This window comes from Fusarium solani, assembly GCF_023522795.1.
Source record: "Fusarium solani strain SB1 chromosome Unknown bctg00000002, whole genome shotgun sequence".
In the NCBI taxonomy this organism is placed as follows: Eukaryota; Fungi; Ascomycota; class Sordariomycetes; order Hypocreales; family Nectriaceae; genus Fusarium; species Fusarium solani.
In genome coordinates this window covers 3,865,229-3,891,414 of record NW_027072155.1, presented here as the reverse complement: position 1 = coordinate 3,891,414, position 26,186 = coordinate 3,865,229, and the positions used below count along the sequence as shown (strand labels likewise).

The following is a 26,186-nucleotide window of genomic DNA, read 5'->3' as shown; positions in this document are numbered from 1 at the left end:
TGGTAAAGATTCAGGCTTTACCAGATGGTCGGATCCTAGTGAAATATTCTTAACGCCTCCTCATAAGTCGACTCTGTGTCTATTTAGACCATAGTGATCCTAAATTAAGAGGAAATTAGTTAAATTAATTTATGATTTCTTCTAATTCTTTGTTTAGGTCTCTCATATTCTCCACGACCTCTATGATGAGATACAAGCCTAAGGGGCGCCAAAGAGACAGTTTGGTGCGTTCAACATCCATTCTCAATAAACAGAAGTTGGCTGGCGGTCAGTTAACGAAGTTGATGACTCGCGTCAATCACAACCGTCATGAACATGCTCCACATAGAGAAGGCGCCTTCTCTCAAACCTGGCCGAGGGATTCATTGGTTGAAGGCTGCCGAAGAACGGCGTTGCGCTCTCGTGACAACCTCTGGTCTTGGGAGGAAGGAAAGCCTCATGGTGACCCCAGACGAACAGATACTCACAATTTTCTAGCGATCTTCTGCCTCCGCAACCAAAACCCCAACACATTCGTTCTTCTCTCTCGAAACTTCACATCCGCGATTATCGCGCCCTACGTCAGAGGCACTACGCTTCACGCAGTGTGAGTTCAAATGTGACAACCCTCACCCCATTTGGGACAAGTATGTTCCTGACGATAATCCAGCGTCGCCATGGCTAGCAACCAAGGCCAAGAGAGCAGAGAAGAGGACGATGTTGTCTTTCAGTTCGCTTGTTCTGCTACTCGCTTTGGTTCTTCTATGATAGGCCAGTCTCGCGCCCATCATTCTTCACGCGGTGCAACTAGCACCGACCCCGTCATTGTCCCAGACGACCAGGACATGACGATTGTCATCTCAGACGATGAAGATTACATGCGCCCCACCACTCAAGAAGGCACTCCACAGGAGCAAGCCATTTCTCCCGTGGCCACCACCGAGGGCGACCTCCTCCAAGAGGGTGCATTCTCGCAGGAGCGAGATCTTAGTGATCCTACAACGACGGAAGGCGCTGTCCCTGGAGAACAAGACGTACTTCCTTCAGACGCCATGGGTACCTTCCCTCAATCGCATGACGTCCCTTCCCCGACCCGTGGCATAGGAGAGGATTCTTACAATGAGTTCCACCCATTCAACAACTCCTCTGATGAGGATGATACACTACCGCCTGTTAGTCGGCTCAAAAACGGCAAGAAGCCGGCAAGAGCCCATTCATCCCCAGCCATCGACTCCCCGAGGCCTTCAACGAGGAGGCGACGAGGAGTCGTTACGCCTTCGTCTTCGTCTTCGGCACCAGTGTCGGCTGTAAACTCCACACTCCCAGCCCCACGATGGGCAACAGGTTGGATGAACGATAACTTCCTCACTCAACTCAAGGCGATCTACGAGCGAGATCCAGCGGCCTTCTATAGCCATATCAACCAACACTACCAGGATTACCTACGCATGAGAGAGCGCCACCGGTTTGACAACTACTCTGAGTGGATTATTTCCAAGTTTGGAAAGTCTCGTTGCTTGGTTCGCTTCCGACAAGCTGGACATTGTCCAACTGCAGCATGCCCTCACCGGGCGGGAGGGGAGAAGCCACACCTGCAGCTGGGGTTTCTGCATTAACCCGCTTCATTTCACCTCGGAGACTAGGGAAGACAATAGCGAACGCATCAAGTGCTTCCAACGTGCCAAGAAACGTGCCGAGAGGGGCCTTCGAGTCTCGAAGTATTGCCAAGCCGGGCACAAACCCCCCTGCCTCATTCAGCTGGCAGCGACTCCCGTTGCGACGAAGGCAATGTTGGAATCAGGCCCGATCAAGTGGTGAGGCTCCCACTCGATACCATCTGACTGACGCGACGCTTCGATGCCAAGTGCAAATAGGTCAGGTGTGTCTACCGTTGGATTATCACGCTCCCATACGTCCTCGATTCTCTTGACATCTCGCTCGTCCTTGTCGTCGCCGTTGACGGGTCTGCCCTGGTGATGCCACGTCTTCTAGCCGTCAGCTTCAAACTTGGGAAGGTCTGCTAGGTCAATGAGTTTGAATTCGATATCCCTATCCTTGCCTCTCGTGATATTGATCAAGGTCTTCTTCCAGTTTTGGTTGTCGCTAGGAGCTGGTGAAGGAAAGAATCGCGAACGAACGATGGGTCGTCCCGATCCGTCGTGGGTCATGATAAGGATCCTCGCGGCTCATATCAAGAAGCCATGTTTCGGCAGATAGGCGAGGGTCGTCCTCATCGTGGAGCCACTCGTCAGGATAGGCAAAGTCTTCCTCTTCGAGGGCAGGGACGGGGCCAGGGGCCGAGATGGTGGGGGCGGGGTCGGCCGCAGCTGGGGATACCACAGTCTCTCCGTCTGGAGCGGTGCCGGCAGTTTGGTTGCGGCCCATCATGGTCGAGGGGGAGGCAGAGGCAGTCTTCATAAAACCAGGGTCAGAGAAATCAAAACTCTAAGCCAAGTGAGGAGGTACCTACTTACGGTGATGCCCTCTTCCGCAGCGGAGTTGGCGGCTCGGTCCATAAGCATCATGGTCGCAACTGTTCAAGTTTGCAAAGGTGTTTGGTCGGCCTCGCGTTGTACGTTGTGTGAGGAGGTGAAAGATGCGAAGGTTTGGTTTGTTTGAGATGAGGAAAAACAAACCCAGCAAGGTGTCCGCCTATGTGTGTTGTCTCATCTGATGCCTCGTTGTTTAGGTACTAAGAGACCATCTTGACCTAAACCTTAGGATGATACTCATCATGACTTATCTTATCTACGTAAAGCATTCACGATTGATGCAATGAGTCTCACAGAGTGGTACCAGCACAGATGCCTTTGCAGTTGATCGAAAGAAAATGATTTCATTGAATAGTGGGGTTTGGGTATTCTTCTCTCCCTCTTGTCTGTCTGTCTGTATCATGAAGGTATTACAGTGTGTCTAGTGAACAAAAATCGTGTGTACATGGGCAAAATCTCTCTTTGCCGTTCTATGTCCAGAGGTCTCTCATCAGAGCCTCAGTTACATCAAACAAAAAATCCACATCTCATTTACTTTTCTTTTTTCATTCCCGACAGGTTTACGCCTTCTTCTCCTTCTTCTTGAAGGTCTTCTTGGGCATGCGAGCAAGCCAGTAGACAAACAGAGCGGCGGCCATGTTGAAGAAGACGTAGACCCAGAGGAGACCAAAGTTGCGCCAGCGGTCCTTGTAGTCGATGTTGACGGCGCCGAGGTAGACGTTGGTAGAGGAGATGGTGCAGAAGCTGCACGAGTCGGTGGCCTCGGGGTCCTGGAGCTTGCCGCCGACCTGGGCAATGTAGCTCTCCATGAACTTGGCGCAAGTGGTACCGTTGGGAGGAGTGAAGGACACCCACTCGTTGCTGGCGCAGACGACATCGGCGTTGGCGACGGCTGTGGATAACATGCCTCCGACTAGATATGTGAATGGCGACACGTAGTACATGAACTTCCAGAAGCCGGGCATAGAGTCCTTGGGGGCGAGGACACCACAGAAGATCAGGCAAAGCATGAACATCAGGTTAGCGACGTTGGCGCCAGCTTCAGCCGTCTCAAATCCAGCAATGATGAAAGTCGAGAAGGTGCAAGTGAAGATGAGGAACATGAACAGGAACAGGAACATCAGACCGCCACGCTCCGTCAGCTGGTCGGCAGCCGAGGCGTTGTTGTAGAGACCGACAGGATAGTACCAGCAGAAGAACATGATGACGGCCATCAGCGCATTCCAAGGAAGTTCGACAATAAGCTGCGAGACCATGAAGACCTTCCAAGAGTACACCTTGGAGGGTCTCTCACGGACTTCGTAGAGGGAGCGCTGGATAACGAACTGCGGCATCGACTGCTGGACGAGTTGACCGAAGATGGTGAGCAGGTTGAAAATGGCAAACATTTGGTTCTGGAGACCTTGGATACTGTTGGGGGCTTTGAAGAAGACGAAACCGATAAAGAGGGCGACGAGGGTGCAAAGAGCGGCCTTGGAGTAGATGTAGACGGGGGTGCGCCAGTACTGCTGGAAAACGCGGTACAGGACCTCCTTGAGTTGGACCATGAAGGGGGCGGCGAATTCGCGGTAGCTGGCGGGGTCCTCGTCAATGTCGGAAACGCCCTGCTTCTCCTGCTTGATCCTCTCGAGCTCGTTCTGAACCTCTTGGTATTCGGGACTCTCGCGCCATGTCTTGAACCAATCGACCTCGGTGTGGGATCCGGGAGCGGCACCAATAACTTCCAACATCCATTCAGCAGGGTTGGCCTCAGGAGGGCACGCGTGTCCACCGTTGCGCTCAAAGTAGCTGGTCATGACATGAGAGTTCTCGCCAATGTCACCAAAGTAGACAGTCTTGCCGCCCTTGGCCAGGAAGAGGAGTCGGTCGAAGCGCTGGAACAACATGGCAGAAGGCTGGTGGATAGTGCAGAGGACGGCCTGGCCGGCCTTGGTCAGCTTCTCAAGAAGGTCGAGAATAGCCCAAGACGTTTGCGAATCAAGACCAGAGGTAGGCTCGTCGACGAAGAGCAGCAAGGGGGGCTTAGCGGCAAGTTCGACACCGATAGTCAGGCGCTTTCGCTGTTCGACGTTGAGACCTTCACCGGGGACACCAACAACGGCATCGGCGTATTCCTCCATATCAAGCAGCTTAATAACCTGCTCGACGTACTCGAGCTTCTCCTCGCGGGGAACGTGGGCGGGCTGGCGCAGGAGGGCACTGAAGTTGAGGGCCTCTCGGACGGTCGAAGTCTGAAGGTGGAGATCCTGCTGCTGAACATAACCGGTCTTGCGCTGGAAGGACATGTCACGAGGGGATCCGTCAACCAACATCTCACCCGTGATGACACCCATAGAAGTACGGTCGGCCAAACAATCCAAAAGAGTCGTCTTTCCGGCGCCAGAGACACCCATCAGAGCAGTCAGAGTACCAGGCTTGACCCAACCATCAACGTGATCCAGAATGCGGCGGGTCTCGGTCTTGATCTTGACATCATAGCAGACATCGTGCCACTGGAAAACAGAAGTCTGCTCCTGGAGAACACCACCATCCTTGGCGGTTCGGCTGCGAGTTCGCTCGGTAGTGACGATGGGACCAATGTGGGCCATGGCGGCCTCGGGATCGCTGTGCTTTTTCTCGGCGTTGGCAACAGCAGCAGGCTTGTGACCACGGCGGTAGACCAGGACTTCACCCTTGGACTTCTTCTCAGAGACAAGCTCAGCAGAAACCATGTAGGTAATGAGGAACAGAACAGTCCAGGCAATGACGATACCAAAGTTGCGCCAGCGGTTCTCCCACTTGTAGTCAAAGTTGAGCTCGGCGTAACGGTCACCGTTCACAGCAGACTGGCCTTCAACAGCACCGACAGCACTGCAGACACGGTTAGCCGAGGGGATGTCGGCGTAGCCTTCAACGTCGTTTCGGGGGATAAACTCGTCGCAAGTGTAATCGCGGTTGTGGAACTCGTTGACGACCAGGGCCTCAAAAGCGTAGGCAATGGGGTCAATCCAGTAGAGCCACTTGCACCAACCAAGCATATAGCGCTTAGGAATGACGAAACCGGTAAAGATGACGAGATCCAGAATCAAAATCGCAGCGGGGACGAGAGCCTGGAACAGGGTGCGCGAGGCCGAGGCGATGGTACGGAAGATCATGGACATGACCAAGACAGTAGCGAACGAGATGAGCAGGAAGAAGAAGAACGCTCCGGGCTCACGCTTCAGGTTTGTCAGGAAGTAGAGTGACAAGTTGAAGACGATGGTGTTGGCAATCTTGTAGGGCATATCGCAAAGCATGGAGGAAATAGCCTCAGCGGAAGGATGATAAAGAGCGTAACGGCTGTGCTTTTCGACAATTGGGCGTTGTGCGTACAAGGTCAAGATCTGGAATTGTCAGTAACGCCACACCAATGATTTTGTAATAACTCACCTCGAGGGCACTGGCAAAGGCATTCATCAAACAAGCAAAGAACAGAAGGGCACCACGACGGAAGAAACTGCTTGAGTTCTCGTCAAGGTTGTAGAACACGGATCCGATAATGAGAGACATGGCAAAGTTACCAATCAAGGCACCAACAGTCAGGCCGGGGTCACCAATAAGTCGCTTCCAACCACGCCACAGACATAGCTGAATCTGCTGCTTGTAAGAGAGGGTGAAAGGAGACTTTTTTCGTTGACCCTTGGCCTGCTGGGCTTGCTTGGAGGCACGGAAAGCCTCGGCGTCAGGGCCGTTGATGGGGTGAGCCACCTTGTACTCCTCAATCTCAGCCTGGAGAGCACGGTACTCGGCGCTGTTCTTCCAGGCGGTAGCAAACTCATCAGGTGTGCGAGGCACCTTGCCCTCGAATCCAGGTCGCACATGACGTTCCAGGGGAGCCGTCATGGAGGTGAGGAAATCGGGGGTGGTTTGACGAGCAGGGCACTCGAAACCCAGGTTGACAAAGTACTGCTTCGCGGCGTCGGCGCGGCCAAAGAAAATCTGACGGCCCTCATAGAGGACAGTGGCCTTATCGAAGAGATCGTAGGCGCTCTGGGGAGACTGGTAGATGGACACAACAGCGGTGCTGCCAAAGAGCTCAGTCTGAAGACGGAGGGTCTTGCAGAACTCAATGGCGTTGGCCGAATCCAGACCTCGAGTTGAGTTATCCCAGCACTGCAGAGGAGCGCCAGACAAGGCGGCCTCGGAAATGGTGACACGCTTGCGCTCACCACCCGAGACACCACGGATGTACTCGTTACCGACGCGGGTGTTGACGGTGTGAGAGATGCCAAACATGGCCATGACAACATCTCGCAGGTGATCGGCAAAGTCATTTCGGTTCAGACCCTGGGGAAGCTGGCGGGGCTGACGAGCTCGAGCGGCGAAAGTGAGGGTATCGCCAACCGAAAGCTGAGGGAAGTGGACATCGACTTCGGCGGTGTAGATGGCCTCACCACGGTGGTGAGAGTGCATCTCCTTGGCGGTCATACCTATGCGCAAAGGTGTTAGCCGCTGTTGACAGTCGCATACGAGTGATCGTCGGTTTCACACGGGCACGACCCACGTTGCTCAACAACAGACGCGCAACAGAAGATCGAGTCCGGTGAAACCGATATGATTCTCCCGTCTCAGATATGGAACTTGACTCACCCTGGTAGTTGAAGTAGGATCCATCGTCGACGTAGATACCGTTGAGTTCACCAGCAATGGTCTTGAGGGTGGTGGAACAACCAGCACCGGGAGGACCAAGGACAACCAGCATCTCACCGTTGCGCACAACACCATCGAAACCACGCAGGATATCAATGCGCGAACGGCCGCTGCCAGTCAATCGCGAAACGAGACTGCCGGCGGAGAGCCAGACGTTGGCGACATCACCCTGGTAGTCGCTGGCCTCGCCGAAACCGTAAACATTGAGGTTCTGGAAGCACACACCAGCGTGTCGGAAAGCATGACCGTCCTGGTTCACCAGCTCAACAATGGACTTGGCCCATTCGCGAGCGCTAAAGTTCTCAGAATTGGGGTTGAGAGGTGAGTTCTCGCCGGCCTGGAAGGGATTCTGGCCGGGAAACTGAGCGGCAGAGGCGTGTGAGTAAGATCGCGCCAGAGCCTGGACAATCGAGGTTCGTCGCTCCATCTCGGAATCATCATCATCGTCGTCCTTTCCCAGGGTATCGGCAGGCGAAGACGAGGGCTTCTCGTTGATCAGATCTTCGGTGCCGGCATCGGTGACGGAGCCCGCCTTGGGCTTCTCGTCGGCAGCATGCGCAGGGTGGGCTCCGCCTGCCTCGGGGACGCCCTGCCTAGCGGCCGTGGCGTCGTTGTTGGCGTTGATCCCGTAGACGGCCGACATGATGGGCGAAGGGGGCGGCCAGGTCTACTAGAGGATCTCGCAATTGAGTCTCGGGGGAGGGTGAGTGAGGCCCCAGTAAGTTTGAGGGAACGTTTCGGTAGCCAGTAATGCAATGCGAAAGGAGACTCGGAGTGGTGTGTATCGAAGCTTGTTTTGGTGAATTGGCTGTCAGTCCAGACCGGGGAAGGACTAAAGCAGCACAAGATGGAAAAGGTATTAAAGTAATAAGAAAGGATCGATTAAGAAGAAAGGGGATGACGACGATAGAAGAGGTGACAGTCCCACGGGGGAAGGGGAAGAGGCGTGTAAAGAAGGAAAAGAGAAGAGGGAGGACGCCTGGTGATAAAATATGAGTCGGTTTACCTCCAGGTACAGTCGCCTCAGCTCGCCATTCAGCAACAGCAAATGAAGCCCGATTAACTCGCGTGGGGCCTCGCACTAGCACTGAAAGCGAAGAATAAACGATGCTCCAGTGGGTCGCTCGGCCGGGATTCTAGCGCAAATTCAGGCGGAAGGCGGGTGCGGCTGCAGCGTCTGCCTCTCACACTTTGCCTGCAAGCCTTGGTGTGTTAAGGGGCGGCCGACCTGGGAGGGGCGTGCAACAATAGACTCCGATTTACAGTCGCCTTCGGAGAGATTCAAGTGCTTCTTTGGCGATCGTGTTCGGACACATAGTGCATCTTGGGAATAGTAGGCACATAGCTCTCTTACATATTATCGTGAGTTGATTCCTCTTCCCGTCTTAGGCGTCACATGTCGTGATCTCTACAGCCTCCATCTTAAACTCCGCAATCTCCCGTGCTTGGCTGTAAACAACCCGCATCCTCCTCCGCAGTTCGGTCGAGTGTCTTGACGGAGTTTACGCCGTTTGCCAGAAGTCTCCGGGAGATATCAGCACCAATTCACACCTGGAGGCATTTTTCGCAATCTATCAACTTCCCGACCCGACGACCAGGGGGAGCTGATGACGACGATTGCAGCTAGTCCAGGGGAAAGCCCTCCAGCTGTCCCCCTTGGTGTGGAGTGAGTGAGAAGAGAAAAAGGTCTAAGCGGATAACGGGCAAGCACAAGAGTCCGACAATGCAGCCTCTAAGCGACAAAGATCCCTGGATTCCAGGGAATTGGGGACTCCACTCTCCACCCGCCGGAACTCCGCAGAGGAATGGCACCCCTGGACGACGGGCAACGTATGTAACGTGGGGTGTTGAGGCAGAGACCTGTTTTTTTCCCGTTGTTGTTTTGTTGGTGAATAACAAGGCATTGACCATTTGTGACCTGGTGTTTGTGATCGATTTTGGTGGCTCACATCAGCCTTGAGGGTCCCGTCACATCGTTAACTTAATTGATCTTTAAGATATGATCAACGGGCCGGTTTACCTATAGAGGTGTCTACCTGTATCAAAGTCACGATCAAGGCTAAACAAGCGACGGCGAACCATCATTCTCCCGATTCGTCGTGGTCGTTACAAAAAAACCACCTTAAAATGAGTCATTATGAGTGGTAGCATGTATCAACATCCACGGCATCTCCGCGCGCCTCAACAACTGACTCTTTAAATGACATACAAGAGCATACTTTTTAAACATTGACATCGCCATGCCCTGGTCACTCCCGTAACACGGCAGACAAACTGAGTCAAGTTCAGCTCCTTTTTTTCTCGCCTCCGCCATGTAAATCTTGAAACAGAGGCAAGAGAAAGCTTGTCCTGCTACCAACACGAAACCGCGTATTTCCTCGTTGTCGGGGCCTTGAAAGAACCCGTCCCGTCCCGCCAATCAGACGCTAGACGTCGTACCGAATCCGACCGGCTGGAAGATGGATGCTTTGCTTGGCTGCGCGTAGGGCGAAGCGTGCCGCATCCACTTTGAATGTTGCATTGGACTTCTTTTCTCCCTTCTCGGTTGGTTTCGAAATCTTCCAAAAGGAAGGGGTCTCTCGGACTTTTCATCCTTGCTCGAGAGGAGCTACGACCAGCCCAATGACAACTCATCCTTAAAAGACTCGGCTGTCAGCACCAAGGATTCCTTCATTGCAGTGAGGATGATTGATTGACATGAAAGAGATCAAGGGCCAAGGACCAATCACAGGTCTCTTTCCTGTTCGAGGCACACACCCCCTGCTAGCTCATCGGGGTCTTCGAACAGCCCGACAACCCGCCATGCGACCCCGAAGCCTGTCAACCCGTCCCGCTAGTCAGCGCCCGGGGAGGGATGTTTGTCGATGGGGACACTCTAAAAATGTGTCTCGTCTCTGTTTGTAGGTACTGTACCCGATCGTGTGTGTTTTCTTTTGTGATGTGTGAGGGCATCATGACATGTTCAAGCACCGTCTATCCGGGCACTGTAAGCAAAGGCACAGCTCGGAGCCTGAGTGAAATCACGGCTTGCGTGCATCATCACAATCTCATTTTGCCAAAAAGAGTGCCCATATCAACTTGCCCCTCCCCAAATGAAATGTGCAAGAATCACACTGGTCCATCCGCCCGACAACATCATGGCACGCCATCATCATCGGGGTAATCGAGATCCGATCATGGCATGGGCATGGTACGCCATGTCTGGCCCGTTCATCCATTCTCCTTCACCTGTTTAACCCCAGACAGGAGAGCCGCGAAACTCTGCTTCGTTTTCAACAGAACGTAACATGAACCACATACCAGGCAACACTCTTTTGTGTGCAGGCACCTGAATTAAAAAGGGACAACAATCAACAAAGCTAGCAAGGTTCTCTTCCATCGATGCACACCGTGACAATCCCATTGCCGCGTATCGCCAAGCCAATGTAACCGCGAAACCGAAAGCGATCTCGAGAGTGAAATGAAAGAAACCCTCAATCTCACTGCTTGATGCAAAGTCCCCACTGCCCCAAGCAAACGGCCCCCCTTTCAATCCTCCACAAGGCAGAGACCACCAACAGGGAATAAGCTCCCAGTGGATGATCTACGCAAAAATGCCAGACACACGACACCCCAAGGCGGTAGCAAAGTCCGCTCCGCAACTCCGCCAACGCCTCGTCGTCAATCACTCTCCAGAGCGTGGTTTGCACAGCTGGAGCACGTGGAACTCAGGGGATCATAGCCTACTGCCGAGCAAAATTCTCCCATTCCGTTTGCTGAGCTCGTGGAGGATGCGCCAAGTCGGGCAGATTGCTTCCGGATGCAAGCCCGCCGATCCTACCACCCAAGGTTGGTCGTGAATAGACCGAGCAGGTTCTCACCTTGTCCTTCTGCTGTCTATTGTTTCCGGTGAGTAGTGGTTGGGCTGTTGCCCAGGTTCCAATTTGTCCGGGCGGGTGGACCTTCCGATTAAAGCCCGGCATTCGTCCGGGTCCAGGGTCCACAGTCCGGAATACGGACGATGCTTGGACCGAATCCGGCGGAGTTGAGATAACACTGCTGCAAGTATCCAGAGTGGGCAGACAACTGTCTATTGCGTGTTTGCTTATGGGGATGGCATAATAAGTCGCAATATTTCCATAATGCCAGTAACTGGTGTATCGCATCCAATAATGAGTCTAGTTCAGATACACGGAAGCTTACATCATGTACACAGTAGCCCAGCAGAGCTGCCTACCCGTCCATGAATGTCATTCGCTACTACATGGGTAGGTTAGCTGGTTTCCGAGTTGGCAATGGAAGGAAACAAAATGCGTTATGGTTGTTTGTATGTGCCTGTCCGTTAAGCAACACCGTTATGGTGCGCGATGAGTGACTGAGTGCAAAGACTCACCAACATCTATTTTTAAGAGCTAGCGAGGTCATTATTACGTCCAATTAGTCGCTTTCTAATGATGTACTCCAGATATGGGCCATATGTCACAGAGGTTATGCCCAAGCGTGACCATCGGATCTCATCAAGATGTAGGGTAGTTCGTCATCCTCAACCCAGCACTCGGCAATACCAAGTCAGCAACGGGTAACAGTTCGATATAGGACTTGTAAAAATGAATTTTAGGGGGCTCAGATGCATTGAGATACCCACTATGTTGTCCTTTGCTTCTGTTAGTTCGTGACTGAGCGTGATGCATGAGTCGCGATGGCCATCCGCAAATGCTTACATATCTCCTCATCTCAGTGATCATTGGGTCAAGTATTAATTACAAATCCGAGCAAAAACTGCCTAAGCAAGTGAGATATCACATAGAGCAACAAAGAAGTGTTGTAAGTATGGTATCCAAAGGGCCCCTTGGTCTAAGAATTCTCGATCACGTATCCAGCTATTTTCTTGAATGACGTCCACCAGATCATGTAGAGGAGATCGACAGCACACCACGCCTTTAACGGTACATAAGCATAATCATACATTATCATGCATATCCAACGTCAAGCCCTCATGCTTGGTGGAACTGTGGCTTCAACCCGTGTGGTAACTACGTCAATGGCTAGACAACTGCAGAATCACATTTCTGAGGGATTGAATTGAACGGCTGTACGCTATCTCACGAATTTCAGCTCTTATGGGATATCTCTATTTTACAAAAAGTTGATTCCCACGCCAACCTGCAGTCCCTTTGTTGATACCTCGCCCTCCTCAGCGCCAACGGTAGGCTGAAGTTCAGCTCGAAGCGCGCAACAGGGTGGGCATACACAAGACCCACGCCGGCCGCGAGACTTGGTACTCCGTTGAAGAGCTCGCCGACTGCGTTGATCATGCCGTCTCGTACGGCGGATGGCCTGAGTGCTTGGGTGGCAGCTCCGCTGGAAGACTTGCTCGGGTTCTTGAGGGCAACCAGACGACCGCCGTTGGCGAAGAGCTGGAAGCGCAGACCTGAGTCGGGGCCCTTGTATGGCACGGGGAGGAGCATGTTGACGCTGCCTGCGGCAAAGACATCACCGCCGACAGAGTCGGCACCATCACGAGGTCCAAGACCGCCGAGCTTGAAACCTCGCACGTCTGTTGGCCCGCCAAGCTGGAAGCGGTCGTTGATACGGCTGAGACCAAGCTTGCCTCCAAAATCATAGCCAAGTGGGAGGGGGCAGAGCAGGCCTAGTCTGAGTCCACCACCGATTGAAATACCAGTGCGGTCCTTAATGCCTGGCAGAGGAACAGGGATGGCACCGCCAACCTCGACTTCACCCTTGGAGAAAGCGACGTCACCAACAAGGGGTCCAAAACCGGCCACCTCAAGTCCAGTTCGGACCATGTAGCCCTCCTGGGGAAGTTGAGGGTTATCGCGTCTTTCTCGGTAGAAGCTGTGCTTAATAGAGGCCTTGATAGAGTCGCCGGCGTCGGCGCGGACAGTCGGGCTGGCACCTTCGCCCAAGCCGGTTATCTGTCTCCATGCATGAGAATACTCGACAGATTGAGTATCTCGCTCAGAGTTAAGCCAAGAGAACCGCACGGTTCCGCCCTTCAGTACTTCCTCATGTGAGGCCCAGGGCTTCTCGGCTGCCGACGCAACACCCTCGAGTGATATCCTCAAATCGGGGTTACTGGCGACGGGCATGCTAAGGTTGGCACTGTATGCGGACCGGGTACGTGTGCCAGCCTTTGCATTGAGGGTCAGCATCTCGGCACCGCCGAACATGTTGCGCCATAGCAAAGAGCCGTACGCGGAACCCTCGCCATTTCCAACATCCGTGCCGGTCTGAAGCTTGAACCGAGAGAGCTCCTTGACTCGGATATCAACGTTGACGTCTGTAGGCGAGGTGGAGGGGTCGGTCTGTTGGGCGGAAGTGAGGAACAGTTCAGGTTGGGGCTGAAAGATCTCTGGCTTGCAGTTAGTTTGGTGTTGCAGCGGGTGATCGGAGAGAACGTACGAAGTGCGTCGAGCTTGTTGCTTGCAATTCGAAGCTTATTTATAACCTCGCCAACCGTGGAAGTAGCATTTTGGTCGTCTCGGACAAGTGGTTGGAAGAGAGGGTCGAGGAAATCGGTGCGTGTGTTGACGGCGCCATGCACACGGATCTCGTTGACGGTCATGGGAGCCAAATTTTGGTCAGCGACCTAGATAGGATCAGCAAGAGAGTAGCGGCACACTCCTCAAGATCCATACCAGCTGGGCCATGCGTCGCTGCTTGGCTTCCTCCTGTTCCCGTTGGAACTCAGGCTTCGACTCGGCTTCGTGAAGCAATGAGCCAGTATCGGTATGGAGCTTGTTCAAGGGGTCCCCGGACTGCAGCTGGTTAGCAATACACTCGTCCCAACTTCAATGCCATGATGGACTCACGAGGCCCCCGCTCGAGCTAGGGATTGCAGCCATTGTCGCTGGCTCAACGACTCAAGTTGCTGCTTGTGATAGCCGTCACGATGTCGTTTCTAAATTGTCGGACGACACTGGACCCCAGCTCGTCTCGGTACGGACCGGCTAGGGCGTGGGTACGTACACTTCACCGTACAGAACCTAAGTGGGCTGGAGCTCCCGCGAAACTTTGGGTACCTGGGTACCTAACTGTGGCGTTCGTTCTGTGGCGCACTAAACGCCGTCATAGCATGTGATCCGCAGCCACATTTCCAGCCTAGCGCCCATCCGGGGTGTTTGGTCATCGGCCGCCCTCCCTGCGCATTCCCTCTTTGTTCATCTCAAGTCATTCATCCCCAAAAACCCGCCAGCGAACAGTGTAGATCGTTCAGCGAGAGCATCTGCTACAAAGGATCTCTCTTTTCACTCCTTAAGAGCCGTCGGAGTCGCTCTTCCTTTCCTTTCTACTTTCGATAACCTTTCCTGCTTTGTCTTATCTCTCACGCGACCTGCAATCTGTTCATTTCTTAATCTCTAGTCTGACGTTGTCTATCTCGCCGCCATGGCTAGTAAGGCTGCAAACAAGCGTGTATGTCTTGACCGTCATTTTCAGACAAATGGGACTTGCTGACTTTCTATAGTTGACACGCGAATACAAAGCCATCTCCGAGAACCCACCGCCTTACATCACTGCTCATCCTTCAGAGTCAAACATCCTCGAGTACGTCGTCACCGCCGATTCACATCAAATTACTTGCTAACTTGTCTGCTTAGATGGCACTACATCATTACTGGTCCTGAGGATACACCCTATCATGGGGGACAATACTGGGGTACTCTGATGTTCCCTCCGAACTATCCGTTTGCGCCGCCCGCCATTCGAATGCACACTCCTTCAGGCCGATTCCAACCATCGACGCGACTATGCCTGTCCATCTCCGACTTTCACCCTAAATCTTTTAATCCCGCATGGGAGGTTTCCACCATCCTAATCGGATTGCTGTCTTTCATGACGAGCGAAGAGATGACGACTGGTTCCGTTTCTAGTACAGCGGCCGAACGACGATATCTCGCAGCACGATCGCGTTGGTGGAACTCGACTGGCAACGGCTCTAACGCTAAGAGCAATCCCGCCAACAAGGGCAACGTCAAGGCCGGAGATGGTGGTGCCAAGTTCCGAGCTGAGTGGCCCGAGGTGGATACCGAGAACTGGGAGTGGATGAAGAAGAACAAGGTCGACCCCCTTACGGGCAACCGATTAGACGCCGACAACAATGGATCATGCCGACCTCAGCTGGGCATCTCTGGTACTAGCGGACACCAGGCCCAAGCTGTTGTGGACGTGGTCAACCAGCAGCGAGATGCCGGAACAGGGTGGATATACCGGAACAAGCTCGTCGTAGCTGGAGCGGCCATCTTCATCTACGTCCTCATCGCCCGACTTGTGAGGGGCGATGCGTAATAGCGGTGTAACCAGAGTGCTTGGTGCACTGGGTTCCCCGCGTTTGAACCCAACTCATTGATTTTAGTTTGATTGCTGGCGGGTTGGCGGGCGCAAGGCGGTTTTTCAAGCCAGATATCAAAGGACTCGCGTCTTGCGGATGGCGTTTTTGGGGCACGCTGACAATAATTTGTTCAAATTCGATGGAGTTTGGCAATGACGATGGACACCTGGACATGTAGATGTAACCAGGTAGAAGCAACTAATAGACTTGGACCTTGTGGTTATGTGAGTTGTGTGAGTGAATGAGGTTCATGTGATGTGTGAGCTTTGAGTTGTCATTCCACTCTTGGCTTCACTCTCACCGTAAACGAGGTGGAGCGATTGCTTGTGCCAGAACAATGCAAACAGCCATGAACCTGACGTGTTTAGAGTGCACTATAATTGTAGAAACAAACAAAGGATGTTAGTATCCGAGCTGAACTCAACAAAGAAAGCCATGCTTGTCCTCAAACATCAAACATCGGGATGCCGGAAGCCGAAATTCAACCGGCACATCAATGAAGTTTGTTTGGTCCCGTCGTTTGGCGCTAGACTCAGTGTTGCGGCGCACTAACTTATAGAGCTTAGCGGAGGCCATTTACGCGGGGGGGTTTCAAGAAAAATTGTGACGAAAGCCCCGATTTTTTGTCACCTTGCGACTTGTTCTCCAGCGCTGGAAGCCGTTGGAAGGACCAGACCTCCAACCCCGACATCATCATCACCCCTTGTTGGTGAAGGCAACTTGTTCTCATTTTTTTGCCCATCCTTCGGCATCTCCTCCTCTTGTACCTGTCCGCTCCTTGGGCTTTATCCTCATCTCTTCTACCTGACTCTCCTTCCCTTCACCGTCCTCCCTCGAATCCTGTCCCGCTCCTGGTCGAGCTTCCGCTCTCCGCACAAAGCAGCTTTAACTCGGACCCTCATTTCCACTGCATCGCCAGCTCGCCTTGTCCGATCCACGGCCTCCACCTTCGAGCCCAGATCCAGCACCAGGGCGGTCTACGCGACGACGACTGTCCCCCATGCCTCTTTCTCGAGATCCCTAAAGTCTCCCTCCCTCCCTCGAATCCTTCATCCAGGTCTGGCGCGGGCTGGCTCGAATCGCCTGCCCCCCTCCCTGTTCGTCGATATCCTTCCCCCGCCGAACCGTCAACGACCTCGCCAGATGAGATGGCGCCCCTCAACGGCACCGTGAAGACTCGCCGACCTGGAGGGAGCAAGCTTGCTCACTCCTCCAAGCCTGTCGTCCCTGCTATTCCTCTGCCCCATGTGAAGCGCCAGGCTGCCACCGCTGCTGCGCGTGCCAGTGCTGCCTCCCTGCCTCTGGTCTCTGCTGCCTCCTCCAGCCCGACGGAGAAGCTCGTCCCCTCTCAGTCACCCGAAACGAAGCTCACGAATGGCACTGCAACTGCCCAGGCACACAAGGACACCACCGCACCAGCTGCTTCGAGCCCAATCCCAAGCCCTGCTTCCAGCGCTGCGAAGCCTGTCAAAGAGGCCACCGAACAACAGGCAGACAATCTTCCAAAGACCATGAATGGTGCTACGGATGTGACTAGCCACCAAGACACTTCTGGTATGTGCCATGAAAACATGACCTTCACTCAAGACAGCAACAAGAACATCTTGCTTACCCATCCTATGACAGCTGCCGAAGTCGCATCCGTCTCGGAAAAGGCATCCACCAGCGGTGACCAGGAGAACGACCACAAAGCTCAACCCATCTCGGACCATGTTGATCAGCCCACCTCTGCCCCCCAAGTCGATCCTCGCGCCCAAGCTTCCGACAAGCACGCCCCCGCCGACGCAATTGGAAAGGTCAACGGAGTCACAGCCGCCGATGAACCTAGATATCGGCCTGGTGAGGCATCCCGACTGATATACAAAGTTCAAGACACTTATGCCACAAACACAGACAACCAGCCTCTTCCGAAGCTTCACAGCAAGTCTCGTCCTCCACCCGCCGTCCCGCCGTCCCGATACCAGATGCCTCCTTCTTTCCAACCCGCCAACAGGGCCCTGGGACCAGCTACGAACGGTGACATGCATCGTGGCCCCCGGCACCCGATCCCCAGCGGGCCGCCCATGCATCAGCCACATCCCAGTAACGGTAGCATCCATTTCGGCACCTTCCATGGCTCTACCAGCTCTTCACCTGCACCTCTTTCCGGTGGCATTGCACCACCCCCTGGCATGCCGATTCCAGATGGCCGACCTCCATACATGGGCCCAGGTGCTAACGGTTTCCCTCCCATGATGCCCTATGGCTCTGAGCAGGTCCCGGTTACTACCTTTGACAGCTATGGCAGGCCCTCCATGGCCTATGGGCCCATGGATTCGTTCCCTCCGTTTGGTAACAACTTTGGCCCATCAACTCCTCACAGCTACCATGATTCGCAGGCATCGGGCCCCCCTGACGAGAACAGCATGTACAACCAGTATCCCGGACCGGCCAGGAACGGCGTGACTGGACCTGATGGTTCTCATTCCCCGAGCCACCCAGGAAGAATGTTTGGTGGCCTCGAGTATCCCAGAATGATGTTGAACGCTGGCCCTCCGCCACCCCTCATGTCCCCGGTCGACGATGCGGATGGCCTCATTGGTCATCTTCAGCAGCAGTTTGGCTCTCCCGAATTTGCTGACTGCGTCTTGGAGCTCAAATACCCCGAGGATCGAGCCCCGCCTGTTCGCATCCCTGGTCATCGACTCGTGTTTTCCCGAAGCGCCGAGCTTGCGAACGCCATGACGAAGAAGGCGGCTCAGCGTACTCGCGATAGCCCACCTCTCCTTGAAATTACTCTCGAGACCAAGAGCAAGTGGATTAGATCGGATTCCTTCTACATCGCCGTCCAGCGCCTGTATGGCATGCCACTGTTTACTATCCCGCCTCCTCCCGCTGGTCTGAAGCAGGGGGCTATTTCGGATGCTGGTTCGATCATGGAACGGTTCGAGTTTGCTCTCTCTTATGCAGCTGCTGGCCATCTCCTTCACTGGGACCCTGTCACCCGACGTGGCTGTGAGATCGCCATGCAGCTGCTTTCCTGGCAGACCCTCGAGCGCGCCTTGGAGTTTGCCCTGGAGCAGCATCGAGATGAGGGCTCGCATCAAGTTTTCAAGTATGGTGACGGATCTAGAGCGATTCTGAACGAGACGGTTTCTTTCATCATCAACAACCTCACCCCTAACTTCGCTCTCGACACTTCAGTTTCCGACCCTGACAACTACTCTCGCCTGCCAGTTCACCCCGCCCCTCCCGCAACCAGCCCAGCCCAGACATCTGTATCGCCTCCTATCGCTCGAGGATCTTCGGTGCACCTGGGCAAGGGCCGTCGATCCCAGCAAATTGCCGGCATTCAGTTCGGAGACCTCTCCTTGGCTGACGGTAAGATCTCGCCTGCTTCTGATACTTCGATGGCATCGCAGCAGCAGCGATCTCCGTTCACCTCGGTCCTCTCTCGTGTCCTCCTCAATGTCCCTTTTGCGACTCTCAAGATGATTCTCGAAACCGCATCTTCCAACAAGGCGAGTGGGTGGCCTAACGCGGAACTCGTGTACCGCGCTGTCAAGGATGCAATCACCGAGCGGGAACGACGCCGACTCAACGCTGTCGCATCCGTCAAAGCAGGACTGGTTCCCGGCTGGGAGGTGATCTGGAAACAACTGTCCAGCCCTGAGCCCCGATACTTTGGTCTGTGGACCGCTCTGGGTTGGCAGGAGGAGGTTCTTCCTTACGGACCTTCTGATAGCCCAGCCCTCAGCCGCAGCTGGACTCCTCTCTTCATGGAATCACAGAACAGTGCCCAAGCTGCGTATCCTTGAGTACGCTAGACGGACAAGGGCTTGCAATTTGACTCGCAATGTTGTGGGTTTTGTGGATATGGCATCAGAAATCACATCATGATTGCATTTTGACCACAGTCGCATTTTGAGCCCTTTGGAGCTCCCGCGCATTGGTCTATTCACATTCTTTCCTCAAGAAAAATGAATCTTTAATGGGAACTGCTACAAAGTGGCGATTTTTGGAGTTTGGTTGGAGGGACTTGCGATCCTCTGCCGTGTGCAGAAGGCGAGGTTGGTGAATTGGAGACAAGACACAACGCCGCTCGATGGATTGAAGCCGCTTCGAGACTCAGGGGTCGTGAGTAATGCGGGCAGTTGGTAGACGACGTGGAAGCGTGTCCGCGGGTGCGATGGGGTTGACCCGAAGACTGGAAAGTGATTGGACCGAGACCACCAGAAAACGAAACGGAACAAGACAATTCTTATTCCTAAACATGACCTGCTATCGTAGGCACGATGCAGAGGATGGCATATGATACCGCTTGTGGGGAGGATGAAGGGGTGAACTTGGGTTGATGGATGGCGTTGGTGGGATGGCGCGGCGGAATTGGAGCCAGGTGTGTTTTGTTTGACCGGATTATTAAAAGGCAGGGATGGACAAAAAAAGAAGAAGCCAAAAAGCACTTAATGATTCTTGAAGGTATTAGGATTTGGAGGCTCAATCTGATGATGCCAGGTTTGATGATGAATGAGTGATTGGCCCAGGAACTGGACTGGAAATCATGAATGACGTTGGCTGGAGTATGCTTTGCGATTCTGCTTGTGGAGGCAGTAGTAGGTAGCATCTTCAAGACTGATTTGATACCCCGACTGCCTGAGTACAATGAGGCCGGTAGCAAGGCCTGTAGCAAGGCCTATTGTTGTCTTTGCAGACAATTGCATGAATGAAAGGCAGCCAAGGACGGGTGAGTGGCCTGAGGTGTGGATGAGGTGATGTCTGTTTGGTGCACTTGAATGCAAGCTGTTGTGGTTGGTGTTTAGAGAATGCAGCTTATGCGGCCAGCCTCCTCTGCTGGAATGGTGGGAAATTGGTACGGGACTACGATCGGGGGAATGGTCTCGTTTAGGAAAAGTAATGGAAACTTGACATTGGCATCTTTTTGTTCATGTGATTCTCGGATGTGTGGTTCATGGTGGGATGAAACCTTGGAACAACCCATCGCTGATATCATTAGCATGGAGCTCAAGAGTGCGTCTGTGGTACGTAGGGGCGGGGAACCCCTGTAGGACCAAGAGCCCATTAAAGCAGGTCTCCTCTTTCAATTCGCCAGGGCGAATTAATTGGGATCCAGTGCCAGGGTCCCCATCTCTTTTGATGTGCAGATGCTAAAAAGCGGGTGGACTCCGTGATAAGCCCAACCCAGCCGAGGCTCTCCACTTTTGGCCGTGGCCCTCATTTCCAAGGTCCCCCGTCCTGGGTTTCTTGTGATCCATCCATTTCATCCCTCCCTCCCCTTGCGTGTTATCATTCTTTCTTTTTTTCTTACTGACGCGACTCCTTTGCGAATATCGTGAGAAGTTTGCGATTTAAATTTGTGCGATAGAGACGAGCCTGTGCAACTGATCGTCTCCGACTCTGCTGTCGCTTGGATGCCTCCAACAGTTGCCCGAATGCGCCACAGGAGCTCAGCTCGTGCAACCGCAACGCCTGCGCCATAAGAGCACTTCGAAACACCAACACGATTGACCCGCGATTTTCGACTTTCATCCATCCACAGCAACTGCTTCCATCACAATGGCTTCGCCCTCTGCATCGGGCGACGCCTCGAGCTCGCGCTCCTCGAGGTCTTCGGCTGGTACCACAGATCCCGTGCTCCGCAACACGCTGCGCTACACCATCTCGGCGCGCGAGTACGCTTCCCTGCACAAGTACATCCTCTCGCGGTCCCGAGTGCTCCGACGCGCGACGCCGAATCCTACCCGTGTGGAGAAGGCACTTCAACCGCCCAAGGGGAGCGATGATTACAATGTTAGGGCAGTGCGCCATGCGCTGAGGGTGTTTGTGGGAACTTTCCTGGGTATGAAGGGATGGGATGTCGTGGCCAAGAGGATGAAGAAGGAGGAGTGAGTATGACTTTTCTATGTGGCGCAATGGGTTACTAACATGTGTCGCGATAGATCGAATGCGAACGCGAAGAAGAAGCCATTCTACAAGTCTCCCGCCCTGAGACTATCACTATCACTCTCCACCATTCTCCTGCTTTATAGGCTGCTCTTCCGCTTCCTCACTCGTCTGCGCGTACATCTGCTCGATCCTCAAGTTGAGCCCTTCCGTATGCGCAACCCGCGAACCGCGGCGACGCTCACATCGCCATACGCGCCCGCAGTCGGTGCGTCGCTCGCTGGTCTCGCTCTTGGCATCTACCCCAGCGAGAAGATGCGCGTTTCCATTGCCATCTACACCATTTTCCGCGCACTAGAGTTTGCCTATAATCTGTGCGAGTCCGAGGGATTCATCTGGGGACGGAGCAATGGCGTCAAGAGGGATAGGCCTTGGTGGTTTGGCAGCTGGATGCTGCAGCCCCTTGCTTTTGGTCAGCTTCTTCACGCGGCCGTCTTTGACCGCGACTGCTTCCCCAAGGTATGTTTCATATCAAAGATTTGCAAGGAAGATATACTGACAGATGTAGCCCTATGGCGACTTTATCTTCAAGAGCTCTTCGGCTTATCTCCACCCGCGCCCGCAGGACTGGCCAGCCGGCCTCAAGTGGCCTCAGACGTCTCAGATCGTCGACAGCCTGGCTCAGATGGCGCGCCTGAACTGGCCGTAAGTGATGGACATCCGAACAAAAGAGACAATGACTGACTTTGATAGTGCTTATATCTCTCCAACCTTGTTCCCAAACAAGGAAGTTCTTCCTCCGAGCCTCAGCACAATTGCGCCATTGACGTCTCGTGCTCACCCACTCATCACATCTCTATCATGCGCGACATTGCACCCTGGCGACCCGTCTTGTTCTCGAACATATCTCACATTCTGGCTTAATTCGTTCCCGCCTCTTGCTCGCTTCTTTGTCCTCCTCTACTCGGCCTTGACAGTTATCCCCCGGTTCTCTTCCATCTACCACAGCCCTCTGGCCACTCTCCAGCGCATCATCACTAAGGCTCTCCGCATGTCGACTTTCGCTACGGGAGCCATTTCAACAGCCTGGGCCTCTATCTGCTTCTTCCAAAACTGGCTCCCCCGTCATGTTCTTGCCACTCAGCGTTTCTTCCTCGGTGGTTTCTTTGCTGGTCTGTGGGCCTTTATTGAGCGACGAAGCGGCCGTGGCCTGTTCCTGTACAGCGCACGCGCAAGCATTGACAGCCTCTGGAAGGTTGGTGTAAAGCGACGCTGGTGGAGGAGCATGAAGGGCGGAGACGTCTGGGTGTTCATGCTGGCACTCATGGTGACCGGTGTCGTGTACGAGAAGGATGCGCAAGCGATCCGGGAGAACAACTGGAGAAAGGGTGTGAGCTGGCTGCAAGGCCAGGGCTGGAGGGACTGGAGCGTCGATGATGATGAGAACCAGGACGAGGAGGGTCAGGACAAGGAGGAGTAATCCAATGATGTATGATCATGGCTCTGTGTGGAGTTGGGCGTATATGGGTCACTATACAAGGATTGGACGGGAAAGGCTTGATGCCTCGGTATGGTTGGTAGTTTGATATCCATTTAATTAGTGTATTGTCTAGTGCATTCTGCTTTAACACAAGTAAAGGGTTGTGGTTGTGAGCATTGTCCACAAGCATGTTGGCCTCGAGCAGCATAACAAGGATATAAAGACCAAGATATGTATGTACTCAAGGGAAGCTATTATTCCAATACTGTACTATCAATCCCGTTCGATAAAAGCTACAGTTGCCCCTATTCCCCGGTGATCGAACTCTTGGAAAGGCCCCAAGCCTTCAATAGCGCCGATATTCCTCTGGAGGAGTCAGACTCACCAGCCAGGTTCCAACCTTCGAAATGGCAGTAGACACTGACAGTAAAACTGTCATTCCCATACCCATTGCCGCGATGACGAGACAGCAGTCTTCGCACAAAGTGCACTCACACTCATCCCGTTCATCTCGTCGACACACCACAGACTCTTGGTTGCATGGGCTTTCTGTGACGGATGACCGGGAATAGTGGGCTTGATAAATTTGCCTGCAATGCTCCTCGTTGTGCGGCGTTTGCTTCTTCTGTCTCCTCTTTCCCCTCTGTCTTGTCATGATTTCGGGCAAGGAGTCACTAGAGGGTGGGTAAATGGGACTTTGTGGATCCGTGAACGGCATCGTACCCAGGACCGATTCAGCTTCAGTCGAGGCCATAGACGGGGCGGTCATCGCCGGGGAGGCCTTCATCAGGGAGACTTGAGCTGGAGGGACTGCAGTCTCGGGGGCCTCAGAAACCTTCGCTCGGGGAGCATGAACTGCGGGAACCCTAATCAAGGGGACGTCTGCCGGTATCGCCTGAGGCGACAGTGAAGCTGTGCCGCGAGTAGCATAGAATCGCCTTCCATTCTTCACAAAGCGCTGTCTCGGGATACTCGAGAGATCGAGCTTCTCCGGACAGTGAGGTCGACTTCCCCTGTCGAATCGAGGAGGGCGCCAGCCGGGCTCATCACGCCGGAAGGGCAGAGGCGGAGTGAATACTGACTTGGGTGCTAGTAAAGAGTCCATAGGGACTCCACTGGGGCCTTTCTTGCGCCTCTCAGACTTGGGTGGAAGTGGTGGAATAGTGGTGACTGGTGAGCCCCTGACCAGTCTACATGTAGATGGGTCATCGTCCTTGTAGGGGAGATTAGTGTTGATTCGCAAGCTACCGGCGGCGAGCTTGGCCTTTCTCTTCGAGCTTGAACCAGCTGCAGGTTCCTTGGAGTCTTGATGAGTTTGAGTCGGGCTGGAGGCCATGGCAGTGTTGACCAGGAGGCTGGGTTCCCAGGACGATAGAGATGTCAAAGTGCTGAAGATCTGAGAATAGTAGCAATCAATCTTGGGCTCGCAAATCACTGGTGTTGTTGACTTGGCAAAGAAATTGGGACAAGAGAGGCTCTTGTCCCGTTGAGCTGCGTCTTCAACTTTTATTATAAATGAGAGGCCTGCTTGGGGTGAATCTCCATCTCATTCTTTGAACAATGGCGTTTCAGATAAAGAGATGGTACTGAAAAATGAGGTTGTTCTCTTTGAAGATACACTTGATGAAGAACATGATAAGTGACATGTGCTGAACTGTGTAGTTGAGTTTACCTGAGAATATGGGCAAGAGTGTTCTTGCGAAGATACCGAATGTGTCATCTGATAACAAACATTGTGTAGTAACATATCTGGAAACCCACATAGAACAGTTCTGCAGGAGTTCCTTGCAGTGAGGCTTTGTTCATGGTGCAGATGCTTTGTTCCCATTCAGTCCCCTGCCTGTGGTGAAGATTCCTTGAATGAACACTCATGTTTGTGAATTGAACTAACTAAATCTCTCACACAGATTTAAGGTGACTTGCCTCCCTCGCAGACCATATAATTAGACGCTTGGTGATCTCTGGCACCCCTGTCCTAATGGGTGAGGTATCTCAACACCAACCGTCTCACACTCCTGAACCCAACTCAGGAACGCGCACTCGCAAGAAACCCAAGTCCAGATTTATCGAGCACTTTGTCATTTCTTGGGACGGCGTGTCGCAAGACTCCCTCGTAAGCCCACCTCAATCGCCAAAAATGGCGTCCGCAAACTCTGAATCTCGCCCCGATGTTCCCATCTCGGCTGGTTCTACTGCGAATGATAGCAAGGAGGTACTTGCAGGCGCCACGAACGCTACGGCAAAGGTACGTATTCCAGTCAGCGAGGGCGACCTGGTTGACGTTTCGAGGTTTCGCTCAACTATCGCAGGATTCTTCAACGCGAACTACGCTTCATCAGGAGAAACGTTCTTAAAATCCGTGCGGGAAAAGACCGGGATGGAAAGAGTAAGGATGGATCTTGATGATCTGTGGTTACAGGTCCAGTTCTTCCACGACTCGATGCTGCGGATCCAGCCTAACCACATCACTATTAACCCTGACAATCTCGCACAGGCTGTGGACCTCATCTTGGATGTTTCTCATTGGCGCCTCAAGACCGAGTTGGATAAGGATCTCAAGGAGGAGGACGCTCGTGTCGAGATTGCAGTGCTGCGCCGTCGGCTTTGTCGTCTCGAGTTGATTCTTAGAGACGATTTGAACTTGTGCGGGAAGCCGCCAAAAGTGCTCGCAGGATGTATTGTTGGTGTCAAGAGGCCCAAGTACAAGGACAGACTCTGGACACGCCTGTTTGGCAATGAGCCCGGTGAACAGAATCGCAATGAGGATAGGAGCTTCCACATCCGTGACGTAGCCAGCCTGCTCCGTATCGAGGACTTTCTTACCTTCGTGTCCACCGAGTTTGATAGGCAGCTTGGCCCTAGAGGAGTTGATGCGCAAGATGGTGTCATCATGGCGGCAATTGCGCATCTTGACGATGAGGTCAAGTCTTTTCTTAAGACGAAGAATTGTCTCACTGCTAACGAGCTCAAGGCTGAGTGGGCACCGGTTCTGCTCAACCCCCGATTCCGCGGAGCGGTAACCCGCGAGATGGGCAACCTCGTCAAGGAGGCTGTTGCATTCCGCAAGAAGAACGGATACATGACTCACCGCGATGAGTGTGAGCTGTTCATCAAGCCACAGGGTAGCATTGCGAGAGTGTTTTCGAATGTCTCCATGAAGGGTGACAGTGGAAGACTGAGCAGGAGCGGTAGTTCGTTGAAGCCTGCGTTTTTGAGAAAGGATTCTGCAGCTTCTAAGAAGTAAACTATCTGCTATACTATTGTTCCCTTTGTTCTTAGTAAGATAAATAACACCTGTGTCTATAAATATAGCATTCTTTTTAATTCTATTTCTAATCGATCTTGCAATGACTTGGAT

The 26,186-nt window shown here is 53.3% G+C and overlaps 8 protein-coding genes across 8 annotated transcripts; 4 read left to right on the top strand and 4 right to left on the bottom strand.

The window, feature by feature from the left end:
* Positions 1 to 309: 309 nt before the first annotated feature.
* MRS44_005156 (uncharacterized protein) lies at positions 310 to 1,595 on the top strand (the record flags this gene model as incomplete). Its single annotated transcript, XM_065622468.1, has 3 exons — positions 310 to 415; positions 478 to 586; positions 650 to 1,595. The coding sequence occupies 3 exons, from the start codon at positions 310 to 312 to the stop codon at positions 1,593 to 1,595; spliced, it is 1,161 nt and encodes a 386-aa protein (XP_065478540.1).
* A 138-nt stretch (positions 1,596 to 1,733) lies between these two features.
* On the bottom strand, positions 1,734 to 2,504 carry MRS44_005155 (uncharacterized protein; the record flags this gene model as incomplete). Its single annotated transcript, XM_046280871.1, has 3 exons — positions 1,734 to 1,944; positions 2,114 to 2,391; positions 2,454 to 2,504. The coding sequence occupies 3 exons, from the start codon at positions 2,502 to 2,504 to the stop codon at positions 1,734 to 1,736; spliced, it is 540 nt and encodes a 179-aa protein (XP_046135681.1).
* Positions 2,505 to 3,031: 527 nt separating this feature from the next.
* Positions 3,032 to 7,782, bottom strand: MRS44_005154 (uncharacterized protein; the record flags this gene model as incomplete). Its single annotated transcript, XM_046272052.2, has 3 exons — positions 3,032 to 5,833; positions 5,880 to 6,919; positions 7,080 to 7,782. The coding sequence occupies 3 exons, from the start codon at positions 7,780 to 7,782 to the stop codon at positions 3,032 to 3,034; spliced, it is 4,545 nt and encodes a 1,514-aa protein (XP_046135682.1).
* Positions 7,783 to 12,254: 4,472 nt separating this feature from the next.
* MRS44_005153 (uncharacterized protein) lies at positions 12,255 to 13,984 on the bottom strand (the record flags this gene model as incomplete). Its single annotated transcript, XM_065622467.1, has 5 exons — positions 12,255 to 12,329; positions 12,380 to 13,491; positions 13,542 to 13,728; positions 13,778 to 13,897; positions 13,952 to 13,984. 5 exons carry the CDS (start codon positions 13,982 to 13,984, stop codon positions 12,255 to 12,257), a joined length of 1,527 nt encoding a protein of 508 aa, XP_065478539.1.
* Positions 13,985 to 14,525: 541 nt separating this feature from the next.
* On the top strand, positions 14,526 to 19,265 carry MRS44_005152 (uncharacterized protein; the record flags this gene model as incomplete). Its single annotated transcript, XM_046275472.2, has 4 exons — positions 14,526 to 14,552; positions 14,605 to 14,684; positions 14,738 to 15,421; positions 16,352 to 19,265. 4 exons carry the CDS (start codon positions 14,526 to 14,528, stop codon positions 19,263 to 19,265), a joined length of 3,705 nt encoding a protein of 1,234 aa, XP_046135684.2.
* Positions 19,266 to 21,021: 1,756 nt separating this feature from the next.
* MRS44_005151 (uncharacterized protein) lies at positions 21,022 to 22,828 on the top strand (the record flags this gene model as incomplete). The annotated part of the gene is made up of 4 exons (XM_046275473.2): positions 21,022 to 21,350; positions 21,405 to 21,867; positions 21,917 to 22,053; positions 22,102 to 22,828. 4 exons carry the CDS (start codon positions 21,022 to 21,024, stop codon positions 22,826 to 22,828), a joined length of 1,656 nt encoding a protein of 551 aa, XP_046135686.1.
* A 346-nt stretch (positions 22,829 to 23,174) lies between these two features.
* MRS44_005150 (uncharacterized protein) lies at positions 23,175 to 24,164 on the bottom strand (the record flags this gene model as incomplete). The annotated part of the gene is made up of 1 exon (XM_065622466.1): positions 23,175 to 24,164. The coding sequence occupies one exon, from the start codon at positions 24,162 to 24,164 to the stop codon at positions 23,175 to 23,177; it is 990 nt and encodes a 329-aa protein (XP_065478538.1).
* An 801-nt stretch (positions 24,165 to 24,965) lies between these two features.
* MRS44_005149 (uncharacterized protein) lies at positions 24,966 to 26,072 on the top strand (the record flags this gene model as incomplete). Its single annotated transcript, XM_046278301.2, has 1 exon — positions 24,966 to 26,072. The coding sequence occupies one exon, from the start codon at positions 24,966 to 24,968 to the stop codon at positions 26,070 to 26,072; it is 1,107 nt and encodes a 368-aa protein (XP_046135688.2).
* Between the last annotated feature and the right edge of the window lie 114 nt (positions 26,073 to 26,186).